A 12,370-nucleotide genomic window follows, 5' to 3' on the forward strand; every position below is an offset into this window, starting at 1 on the left:
ACTCAAAAACATTAGAATTTGCTACAAACTTTTGATATCATTGCATTCAAACATTTCAGATGAGTACAATGAGTCAGGCTTTATTTCATTACTAGAGAGGCGTAAACGTCATAAATTTATATTATTTCACAAGATCGTACAACGTAAGGTGCCAAACTATTTATTTGCGATATTGCCACCATTAATATCAACTAATAACCCATATCACCGGCGCAGACCTCTAGATAGGAAAGTTCCATCGTTTAAAACTGAATTATACAGAAACTCATTTCTCCCATCTACAACACAACTCTGGAATTCTTTACCAGACTATATAAAACTTAGTGACTCCCTAAGTGAATGTAAGCACTTTTTGTCAAAAAACGATTAAAGTCCGCCGTGTTATTTTTATTCTGGAGATCGCATGTCACAAACAATTCACTGTAAGCTCAGGCTATATACAAGTGATCTTAATAACGATCTAGTGAGACAACACGTTGCTACAGATGCATCTTGTGACTGCGGATTCCCGTCCAAAACCGTAAAACACTTCCTATTAGATTGTCCAAATTATCGCGAAGCACGTCAAGAAACCATACATACCCTCCCTAATCACATCATTCACCCCCCCAACCTTTTAAATGGAGACAGACAGTATTCTCCAGATTTGAACAGGAAAATTTTTTCCACAGTACACTCGTTCATTGAACATTCAAGCCGCTTTGGGCAAACCAGAATCAATGCTCCACAAGCCGGACATCAACTTTAATTTCTGCACATCTCGTACCCATCCCTCTTCTTTTTATTCCTCTTCTTCTCCTCCTTCCTTCCTTTTACTGTCTTTCTTTATAATGATTATGCAACGTTTATTATGTTATTAATAGATTTGGTTTATTTAGACAAATTGTTTAGCTGTTACCGCCTTACGTTGTACTGTCCATGCTGGAACACCACTATAAGCTTCTACCTTGTTGCTGTTACCTGTGTATTTTGTATACATGTCATGATTGTAACTTTTGTTAAAATAAACTTATGTTTAAACCAAACATTTCAGATTACAATGAAAGCAGCTTTATTGGTATTTTCTCACAAATAAACTATGTGTGGATATTTTAAAAATGTCATCTGACTTGCCGAATTCGCGGAATCGGGAACATTTTTGCCCATTTCGCGTAATAGGCAAAACGCTGCCTATTATGCGAAATCGGCAGCGTTTTGCCGAAAACGCGTAAAGGCTTGTAAAATGTGCCGATTTTGCGAAATCGGCAGCCCATTTTTGGCTTTGAAGTTCTCAAATGCCTAGGATATCATCACACTTAGACAGCTAGATACTCGAATGGATAAATGTTGCAATAATCGATAAGTTATGGCAAGTTATGGCACAAAGTGTAGTTTTCGTGCATTACCGGAGTTACGCTTGACACAGACCAACACAGACCATGTATCGGTGAGTACAGTAATCCTTTGTTTTTCAACATAATAGGGAGGTAAAGTAATGTTAATGTAATGTTCTGGTGACAAAAAAAGTAACAGACTGGGTGTCACTTTTGCGAAATGGACACATTTTAGGAGCCTTTACGCATTTTCTGCAAAACGATTTCGCATAATAGGCAGCGTTTTGCCGATTACGCGAAATGGGCAAAAATTTTCCCGATTCCGCGAATTCGGCAATTCCGTGAATTCGGCACGACATATATATATGTAAACGTCCCCCTCTCTGTTACGACATACGACCAAACAACACTGGACTTATAACGACTTTTCCCGAAATTATCATGAGTTTGGTTTACTAAACTTCATCTCCAGTTGAAAACGTGCTGAAATCCTTTCTGTGCACTTCACTTCGGCACACAAACTGAAGTACATACAGCCACAGTTTTTCATATCAAATTCAACTCATTACTTTATTTTGTCTAAATAAAGCTCATTGACCGGATCTTTACTTTATTCTGCAAAGAACTTTGCAACAAGAACAACCGTATTGCCTGTTTGCCTGACACATAGTTTTTCAGAGATATCTCGCCAGCTATACACATTTATATATATAATGTGAGTGAGAACAAAATATGTTCGTCAAAAGTATACCTAATTCAATTTCAACACGAACATGTTTTTGAAATCTATGTTAAGTTTCATAAAGATTCGTCCGGTAGTTTTCCTGGAATTGCTCTACACACACACTGACTAAATATAAACAGACAGGAGGGACGAAATACATTTTTGCAGGCCAGCACCAGTAAACAAATACAAAATTAAGAGGAACTTTACATGAAACATCTGACTGATAATCCTGTATAAAAATAATGTAATATTTTTCATAAGAGGGCGAAGACTTAGTGCATTGCGTTGACCTGGTGTGTCGATGATGTTGATGTTGTGGTCTTTCCACATGATGTAGGTGGCTGCAGACTGGATGGTGATGCCGCGCTGTCTCTCCAGCTCCATGAAGTCCATCTTGGCACCCACCGCATCCTTGCCCCGCACCTGTCACACACACCACGCATCATCACCTTCTTCCCTTCATTCACTGCAGCTACAAACAACTACCCGAAAGCAAAGAGATTGCTTAAAAGTTAGGGTCTGCTCTCTGTTTCTAAACTACTCGTCATAAAAAACTAGACAGATACGTTTAAGTGCAGATCTTTGTGATGAGGCCGTTCATTGTAAAACCAAAGCATACATTCAGGGACAAACCTCATGCATTTCTGGGAGTCGCCCGGTGTAAAAAAGTAGTCGTTCAGTAAGTGTTGTCTTGCCAGAGTCGATGTGAGCAGATATTCCAATATTCCTGATTTTTGTGACATCTTCAATGACCTCCTAAAACATACACATGAAAAAGAATGTTATTCCAGGTGCAGAAGAAGAGCAGAATATTAGATATTACATGCACTGCCTATAATTAATTACATTAATTAAGATGTTTAAATGTTAACCTGAACTGTACTTTCAATGACTTTGTTCTTGTTTTTCACAAACGAAACGACATTCAGAGGATTCACTACCACGGACATCCTCCAGAGACAGGCGATAAACAAGTCAAGAGGCTTCAAGGTACCAAACAGTAACACTGAACAGCACAGAAACTCCTTGGTGAAGACTGTGCTGGAGTGGAACCAGCTGACCGACAACGCCATCAGCGCTATCACAGCAGACCCCGCCGGCACAGCACCATCAGCGCCGGGTGGATCACCAACGCGGTCTGCCCAAACTACCTACTAGTATCAGACAGTAGAGTGTTTTTTGCCAGCTTTTTAACCATGAACTGGTGGACTGTCCACACAAAAATCAGCAGTGAACAGTACAGGAACTTTTAAAGAAACTGTAGAGCAAGGAAAGTGGGGCAAAAACTTTTGCGCTGCGCTCTCCCAGTTTCCGTTGCGACGATAGCCAATACTGGCTCCTGTAGTGTAACGTACCCTTACCAGATCCAAGAAGGGTATTTCAAACAACCATGATCTCTACATCACCTTCAATTACAGTCTTGACCTATCAAAATGTTCTAGACAAAAGGACAATGTCTTTACCTTCTTGAGTTCCGCTTTTGGGACTACAAGGCGCAACTTTTTTCCTCAACTTGAACCCCTGCGCCCTATTGACCGGTATCGCCTTATGTAAGGCAAAAGACGAGTACACATGTACCCACATCGCTATACAAAGAAACATGTATAATACTCCCTATCTAGTGATATGCATGTTTCTGCTATTACCCTGGCAGAGTTTCTTTTCAAACATCAAAGGAGTCAGTGTCATTGGTAAAACTCGATCATTGACCCCTGGTAAGGTCAGTGTCTGTAAACTGGGACAGGCAGCTGGTCTCAGCTGACAAGTATGGGTCATTGACTTGAGGTCACCTTTGATTTCACCGCACATCCGGAGCAAAAATATGTTCCACTCTGTATTCTTCCTTTGATGTGCCCCTCATACACCAGAAGCGCCTATTCGGCTATTGTGTGGATTTTTATCAATTTCCCCTTAAAAGTGGGGGCTGCGCCCTTTATAACGAAGCGCCATATAGTCCCTGTTATACATGGACTCACTTCAGTCTTCCTGTTTGAATACATACTTTTCTCTGCCTTGCATGAATGCAAGTAATGGGTCTGTCGCCAATCCAAACATATATATATATATATATATATATAGAATGACGTCAAGAGCGAGAATGCATAGAAATTACGTCATGAGCAAGGGAGATCATCCTTTACTCTGTGTGTGTCTCCACCGCCTACATTCCAACAGAGTAAAGGATGATCTCCCTTGCTCATGACGTAATTTCTATGCATTCTCGCTCTTGACATCATTCTATATTTAACTTTTCTTTAAAAGTACAAGCGATCGAGTGCACATTTTGGCATTTTTAGCAGCGCTCTCATTATAAATTTTTATATATATACATATATATATATTTAAAAACAAAGCAGAACAATTTCCACTGGCGTAGGCTTTACAAGAAAAGGTATAACAGGAGTGGGGGAGGGGGAAAAAGGGAAATTGCATGTTGTTAGGGGGGGGGGGGGGGGGGCGTGTGTGTTGTAGTTAGGTGTGTGTCACTACATACCCCAACTTTCCGGGTAGAATAATAGCTGGACTGGACATTGTAGATCTGAAAAAAAAAAGACCAAAGTTATAAATAGATATCATTTTCAACATGTAATTTTAGTTAACTATAGTGTCAAATCAGCATGGGGTTGAAACAAATATTGTACCAACATCTACAATCATACATGTTACTGAGTGTCAAAAGCCATGGGTATGCTAAGGTTCCCAAGGGCATACCAAGAGACAACAGTAGCCGGACCCCATCACAAACAGTTCTTTACAATTGACAGGTGTCTTACGGGAGACTGACGTACAAGAAATTAACTCTGAGCTACTATAAATAGCCCACTCTCAAGCTGTCAAGGCCGGCAGACAATGCTGTCAGTGCAGAGATGCTGTAAAGGGAGACTACAGCGCAGGGGCGGACGAGGGGGGGGTTTCTGGGGTTTCCGGAAACCCCCCCCCAGCCAAAAAATAAAAATATTTTTGTGTGTTTTTTTGGGTTGAGTTTCAATTTTGTGGGTATTAATCAGTGACAAAATCTGCTGCCTGGAACTGGTAATGATCATCCTCAGAATGCACCAGCTTGCACCATTTTGCATCCTTTTTTTCAAAATTTTCCGGGGGGGCATGCCCCCGGACCCCCCTAGCAAGCTAGGCGCTTCGCGCCGTCGGCTCGGCGCTTCGCGCCTTCACACCCATATCTTCACAATATACTTTTGGAAACCCCCCCCATAAAATGAACTGATCCGCCCCTGCAGCGTCACCCTGTCCAACTCGCCCCTGTTTCATGAATGAACTTTGTCCCCAAAGTTTCAAACCATGGACCTGCCCAGCGATTTTGTAAGGGATGGGAACAGCATTGAAAATGAACCAGTGGCCAAGACGCCATTCCTTATCATATTATGTCGAGTTCCATCCTTGCTCGCTAGTGCCAAATGTAATCGAGTGCTCTAAATACACAAATCACCTTTTGAGGCAAAGACAGTCAAACAGGATTTTAGAACGAATGAATGGCCCTATAAAAACTGCAAAGGCTCCCAAGAGCATATATATATGGTCAAGAGTACAACAGAGCGTCGAGTGCCTGTATCACGAGTTGGTCACAAAACTAGCCTTGTAAAGGCAACCATTCTACATGCACCTCAATCAAACCTGTTCTAATCTGTTCAAAATAAGTTGATTTCAATATGCATGTCTTCTTGTGTTCAAATCTGTGTCTGTTGAGTTATATATCTGTGGATTAGTTCGAAAAAGTCGGTTGTCGGCGAAACGCGAAACGTGACACAATTCACACACTACACTTTGAAGCTGCATGTTCGCTTTACCAGAGACAATTTGAAACTGAATCAATCATATCATGTTATGAAAGACAAAACAGTTCAATGCAGGTTTACTGTCAGGACGAACGAATGACCGGCGATGTGTATAATTGCGTTCAAAGGACGGCTGCTTGCGCGTAACCGTCGCGTTAGTTTTTCGTACCGAGTTCGTCTTCATTTTAACAACGAGTTGGAAGTCTCGCGTAGGTGGGAAACAGCATGATTTTAAAGCTTCTGTCGCTGCCTTCATTTCGGCATAGGACTTTAAGCGGTTTCTTGATTCCACTCTACATAGCAGTCCAAGGGAAAAAATAATTGAAAACCGCGTAAATCTTATGTTACGCGCATGCAACAAAAAACGATCCCTCACTAGGACGTGAACGAGATTTTGCGTAAGCGGCGGCCATTTTGAATATTGTTTACAAAAGAGCTGGCCACATGCTGTTTTGGTCGAAGCATTGATGGATCATTGTGGCGAAAAAGCATGAGGTAAGTTTTGCTGTTTATGGTTACGTTTATGCAGTTTTGTCAGTGAAAGACATGAAATGCAAGTAAAGTGACCAAAATACATTATCATTTTTATGAACAACGGCATGAACGTGAAAACAGTGTTAGCAGGGGTTATCTTAGTCGCATTTGGAATTGTGGAAAATGTTTGTTGATTTGTTATGAGCACATGTTTGTGAGTGACCATGCTTACTTTTGGTGTTACTGTTTTTAATGTTACATGCGTGAATATGTTTGCTTTAGGAGAATGATTTTCACATGTTTTTTAGCGAGAAGACCAATTTTGGACGTAGTGTTGTGAGATCTCGAAGGATTAAAAAAAATTGTTCCGACTTACCATTTTTTTACCATCTTGACGCGTGATTGTAACTTAACACGAAAGTACATATCGTTAACGTTACGTACAAGCAAGTGCTGCATTCATTTTAGATCGGGGAAATTTTAAAGGAAAACAAATATGCAATAATCTGAACATTTGCATTCTCGATGAATGTGGATGGCCCCGGTACGATCTTAAACCCAAGTTTGAATGTTCTGTTCGTACGTAACCTAACGCAATCACAGTGACAACATGCCCGTGTAAAGTTACATGCTAACTATCACCTTGTTGATGGAAACTGAATCTGCAAGTACCTGTCTGATTTTTCAAGATGATGCGTTTTGAATGGCGATCTTTAACTTCAGTTTGTGTTTTCGCCTGCACAAGGGATGTTTTAGTGATATATGTGTTTGTATGTAACTTTACTCCATAAAGAGTGGTGTTAAGTTACACTCATGTATTTTTCATCACACAAGTTTGGTATAGCAAAATCTATTGAATAGGAGCTTTTTAATACAAATGAATTGTTTGCTTCATGGTAACATTTGAATTATAATTGTGCATTATGTTACATGCAGTAAAAACGTGCATGCAAGTAACTTAACACGATAAATGCATGTTATGTACCTGCAGTCATACTGACATTTTCAAATGGCATTGCTAAGATGAACTCAGGATTTCATTGACTGGTTCCATCCCACTTTGAAAGGTGACTGGATGGAAACAGTCAACAATTTTGCTTTTCAAACTGTTTAATGCTTCAAAATAGATTAAAGGTGTTTGCATGTAACATGACACCATAGGTTTTGTGTAAAGTTACTTTCAAACGTATCTTGAAGAATTTCACATTTTTGTGCACACTAATTGCACACTATAATGTTCAAAGAGTGGATCATTTAGTACAAGCATTTTTTTTAAACATGTGTTTGAATGTCACATAACACAAACATAATCATAGACTAAGGGATTATTCGGTGTTAAGTTACATGTATGAGTAAAAATTGCCGTCAACATAGTTTATTATCTTTTCTTTCTTTTCTGTGGATGCTTTTTTTTTAAGGCTGCTTAACAACCAAGATATGGTTTAATGCAGGTCAACAAACAAACAAAAACCCACTTAATCTATTGCTTGAATGTAACTTTACTCGGTAAAAACAAAAATTCACAAAGAAGGTGAGTGTTTTCAGACTAAGAGTGAATAATTATGTATTAGGATGAGTTTTAACAGTATGTGTTTGAATCACAATGTAACATAACACACACATGATCAACAGCATTAGGAATGCTATTTCAGGACACAAAAAAGTTTGTTTCATCGGTCCAGCATTTAATTTTTTTTAAATTTTCTTCCTTCCCTGGACACTATCAACTGAGACAACATCCAGTGAAGTTTGCAGAACAGAGTGGTGTGGACTCAGCTGACAATACTGTGACCTGCATTTCCAGGGGTAAGAGTACAAGGACTTCAATACATTCAGGAAGAAATTGTGAGAATTGAGGCACTGGGGATTTATTTTTTTTGTTTGTTTCAGTACCAATGATACTAGTTTTTGTTTAAATGTACACGAATATATTAACATGCATGGTAATTTATGTTTAATTCAATCAAATTGATGATTTTCATGAGATTAGTTATGTGGAACTGGTACGCTTTGAATATCACCTCGGAATTTCTTGTTATTTTGTGTTGCAGATTCAAGCCCTCATTGGTGATGGTGCAGAAGTACATTTCCTGAAGAAACAGCGTGAGAGCAAACAGACTTAGAACTATGTGTGGCCCTTTGTTCCCATGCACTAAGATTTCTGAAGCTGTACTGTTGTCATGTATTTGTTTAGCATGAGGTCAACCAGCCTAGATGCATTCCCTCCATAATAAAAAAAAACAATAAAAAATAATACGAGTGGGTGGAACGCTGTTTTGTTAATATTTCAAAACTGTCATTGATTTTCATGTATGCAGAGGCTCTTCTATTCCATCTGTTAGTGCCACATCTGTGGTTAGCAGCTTCATGTTTGTTTTTGAGTTCATGTTGTGCTGTTGTCTAGTTACAATCTGAAAGATAGGAAAGGCTGGTTGGTAGCAAAGTTTGGTTGGTAGGACATTTTTGGTTGTTGCCCAATGTTTTGTCTAACATTTGCTGTTTTGTTTGAGTATTTCTCTTTTGATTACTAAGGTGTAGCTGAAGTAATAACAAAAGTTGAATGGATATGTTTGCCTTTCCCTTATTCGGGATATTTTGTTTGTTGCCTAAAACTGGCTCTGAATCCACTTAAATTCAATTATTTCACTGTCTTAAGCACTCAATAGGTCATTCAATATTAAGAGAATGTTTTCTTCAATTACTAGTACGATTTAAGTGATTAAGAGGCTGTATAACAATTATTTCACCTTCAAATAGCACTAGTTGGTGTAAAGTTACTTGCATACGTCTTTTCTTGTTATTTATTCTTTCCCTTTATCACTTGGACTCACATTTTTGGATGTGAAATATGTTTATATCTATGTATTTACTTGTAGAACATTTAATTCTGGATGGATTTCTTTTTCTGGTGAAAAATGGGTAAGAAAAAGGATAGGTCACAGTGTTATGTTACATGCATGTATTGCTAGGTTTTCTATTTTATACATTAAAACGAGTAAAACAATTGTTGGGATACTTTAACCTTAATTAATACTTTAACTGAAGTATTTCATACCTTGACAATGTAGGAGCCTTTAATACAGTACATTTACTCAGTCATTTTACCTTGAAATTAGGAACGCCTGATGTTGTAAATGCATGGTGCATTATAACATAATTCAGAAATTGGAAAAATGAACTTTTTCTTCTTACAATTAAATATAAAGATAAGGCTTAACATATTTGAAGACTTTTTGTTTGTTTATTTTACTTAAATATGTTACTTTTTTAACATTGTGAGTCAAATGTTCTGCTTTGTGTAAAGTTACGTACATGCAACAGTTACATGCAGTTTTCAATACTGTATCAGACTAGAACACTGTTGTTATGATTTAATCATTGAAAGTACACTTGTAGCAGGCTGTTAAAGTTAAATAAAGACCTGGAATTAAACTGGATTTGTTTTAAGTTGATGTTGATTGAAAGGGTCACGGTGTTACCGTTACATGCAAACCAAATACATTTTCTTCAAATACTACTCAGTAAATAGCCCATTTGAAATTTCTTTCGGTAGGAAGTATCAAGATAACTATATGCTCCAATTTAAGTAAAAAAGATTGTTTTATGACAAAATTATATTTGTCATGCTCATGTCACAGAGACTGGACACTATTCTGTACTCTTGACCACATATATATATAGCCAGGAGACAACAGCAGCCGGACCCCATCACAATCACATACACTTCTCTACAGAGCTGTTGTGAAGGGAGACTAATGCATTGCCTTGTCACATGTTTGTCCTCAAAAGCAATAATAACTGCCATCAAATTTAATGCTGTCCTCTTGTTGTCATAAAGAAGCAATCTTTTTTTAAATGTTTTAGACTGCTAGTGCTACTGCTAGAAACATGCAGCTTCTTCTTCTTCCATTTAACGCCCAGGGTCAACATTCTGACTATGGAGGTCTCCCTTTTGCGTACTTCGGAGCGGTGTCACGTGATACGCAGAAATGGGTTGGAGGGCAAGAAGCGGAACGGCTAGTAGCGTCAGTGCGCCGCTCGATGATTCGGGAGTGTTTTAATTGAATAATGTCAAAATCAGGAACAAAAACGGTCGACCAGCCAAAAGAGAAGTACATTACATCATTGAGTGACGTTGCTAAAGTGCGATACTTGGAGAAATTGACCGAAGCTCTTTAGTTTCAGACTACATATAATTTCTGCTTCAGTGTGTGTGCATGAGTTTTCATTTTGTTATTATTCAAGAACTTGTAGTTCTATTTCTAACTTTGTATGTTTATGTGTGAAGCTCTTTAGTTTTAGATTACCTATTATTTCTGCTTCAGTGTGTGTGAGTTTTCATTTCATTGTTATTCGAGAAATGGTATTTCTAACTTTGTATGTTTATGTTTGGAGAAGCGATTCTTTTTTCCTTTTTGGGATCAAGTCTGGTGTCTGCTTTAGTGCTTACTTTGATATTACCTTAGAACATTTATTGTGAACCTGTAAATGTGTAATGTGTGTGTGTGTTTTTTGTTCTTCTTTTTTATTTTTTCTATTTCTTTTTACTTTAGTGCTGCTGAAGACAGTAACTAAAAATTTCCCTGAATTCAGTGTTACGTGTTTTTTGTTTTTAATTTTTATATATATGTTGACAATGACAGTTCAGTTAAATAAAGCGTTGAACACATTATATGTATTTTAATTTTTACCAATCTGTCACTCTGTGAATGTGAAGCTGGTGTGAGTGTGATATTTAACACATTACTTTTGATTTGTACCTAATCTCTGCCTTTGTTGGCTCCAGTAGGTGTGTTTTCAACAGTTTTGTTCAATTTTGTGAAACGTTACTGTTTTGAGACAAACCAGACACATATTTTTCCGTTTAGGACAGCTGGGCTCAACATATTAACTTTGTTGACTAAACAAAGGAGCCATTACACAGATACACACTCATTCTGACAATCACTCACCAGATTCTTCACAATTAAGAAATGTCTCAGATAAGACACACGCAAGCTTAAAAAAAAAGTCTTAAGAACAAAAACGTTACTGCAACAACAATGTATTTATTAGTTCTTACTAAAATCACATGCTTCAATAAAAAAAAGCATAAACTGTACAGACATGCTAACCAGCACTGATTAAGGCACACACTTGGAGTCAAAAACCTATGGCATCAACATAAGCAGTGTTGAATCTGTTTCAAATTGCACACTTCAGTCAAAAAGCTATGGCATCAACATATGCAGTGTTGAATCTGTTTCAAATTGCACACTTCAGTCAAAAATCACATGTCTGACAATGAGTGAATTAGTGTTTCCAATCAATGAACGGTAACTGTTTACATATAAAAACTGACAAAAAAGTGAAAAAAAAGAAAAGAACTGTACACACACACACTTGGCATCAGATCTCAAAATCAAATAAGGAATAGTGTTGAGTCTTGAAAATGCTTTGAATTATACACACTTGAGCCAGGAAGCAAAAAAAGGAACTACACTCATGCCAGCCAGCACAAGTCATACAGATACTGTACACAAGTCAAATCAATACTGTGTTTCAGGTTTGGCATCCACATAAACAGTTTTGTTTCTGTTTTAAATCACACACTTGTCAATAAACTATACAGACATGCTAACCAGCATTGATTAAGGCACACACTTGAGTCAAAAAGCTATGGCATTAACATAAGCAGTGTTGAATCTTGTTTCAAACTGCACATTTCAGTCAAAAAGCGAGTGAATCGGTGTTTCAATCATTAGCAAAATTAATACTGCTGTTGAGTAAATCTCGGTGTCTTCCTCCAGCGTCGACTTTCGGAATTCTGAAAAATGCAAGAGCATTTTCCTTGTTGCTTCGGCTTGTGCAACCGATTATGCAACAAGTATTCACCATCTTGAATGAAATTTAGCCAAATCGTCGACGCAAATACGGAATCGCCGCAGCGAAACTTCGCGATCGGCACCACGCTTCCATGTTTTCGCTAAGCGGCGCGGTGGCTTCTTGCCCTCCAAGCCCCGGTGCGCACGAAGTGATGACGTCAATAGGGAGACCTCCATTAGTGGCGCATTGAGACTTAATGC

At 38.2% G+C, this 12,370-nt stretch overlaps 1 protein-coding gene and 1 long non-coding RNA gene across 2 annotated transcripts in view; one reads left to right on the forward strand and one right to left on the reverse strand.

Moving 5' to 3' along the window:
• The window catches only part of LOC138983681 (elongation factor G, mitochondrial-like), a 78,964-nt gene that overhangs the window by 65,950 nt on the left and 644 nt on the right, over positions 1-12,370 (reverse strand). The window contains exons 2-4 of the mRNA XM_070356957.1: positions 4,535-4,579; positions 2,674-2,796; positions 2,331-2,463 (exon numbers count right to left, since the gene is read on the reverse strand). Of these exons, the coding sequence (XP_070213058.1) occupies positions 2,331-2,463; positions 2,674-2,796; positions 4,535-4,579 (301 nt within the window). The remainder of the gene's footprint in view (positions 1-2,330; positions 2,464-2,673; positions 2,797-4,534; positions 4,580-12,370) is intronic.
• Positions 5,567-10,977, forward strand: LOC138983682 (uncharacterized). Its single transcript, XR_011461232.1, has 2 exons — positions 5,567-8,111; positions 8,357-10,977. It is a non-coding gene; the product is annotated as an uncharacterized lncRNA (long non-coding RNA).

The sequence above is a fragment of the Littorina saxatilis genome, linkage group LG13 (assembly GCF_037325665.1).
Source record: "Littorina saxatilis isolate snail1 linkage group LG13, US_GU_Lsax_2.0, whole genome shotgun sequence".
In the NCBI taxonomy this organism is placed as follows: Eukaryota; Metazoa; Mollusca; class Gastropoda; order Littorinimorpha; family Littorinidae; genus Littorina; species Littorina saxatilis.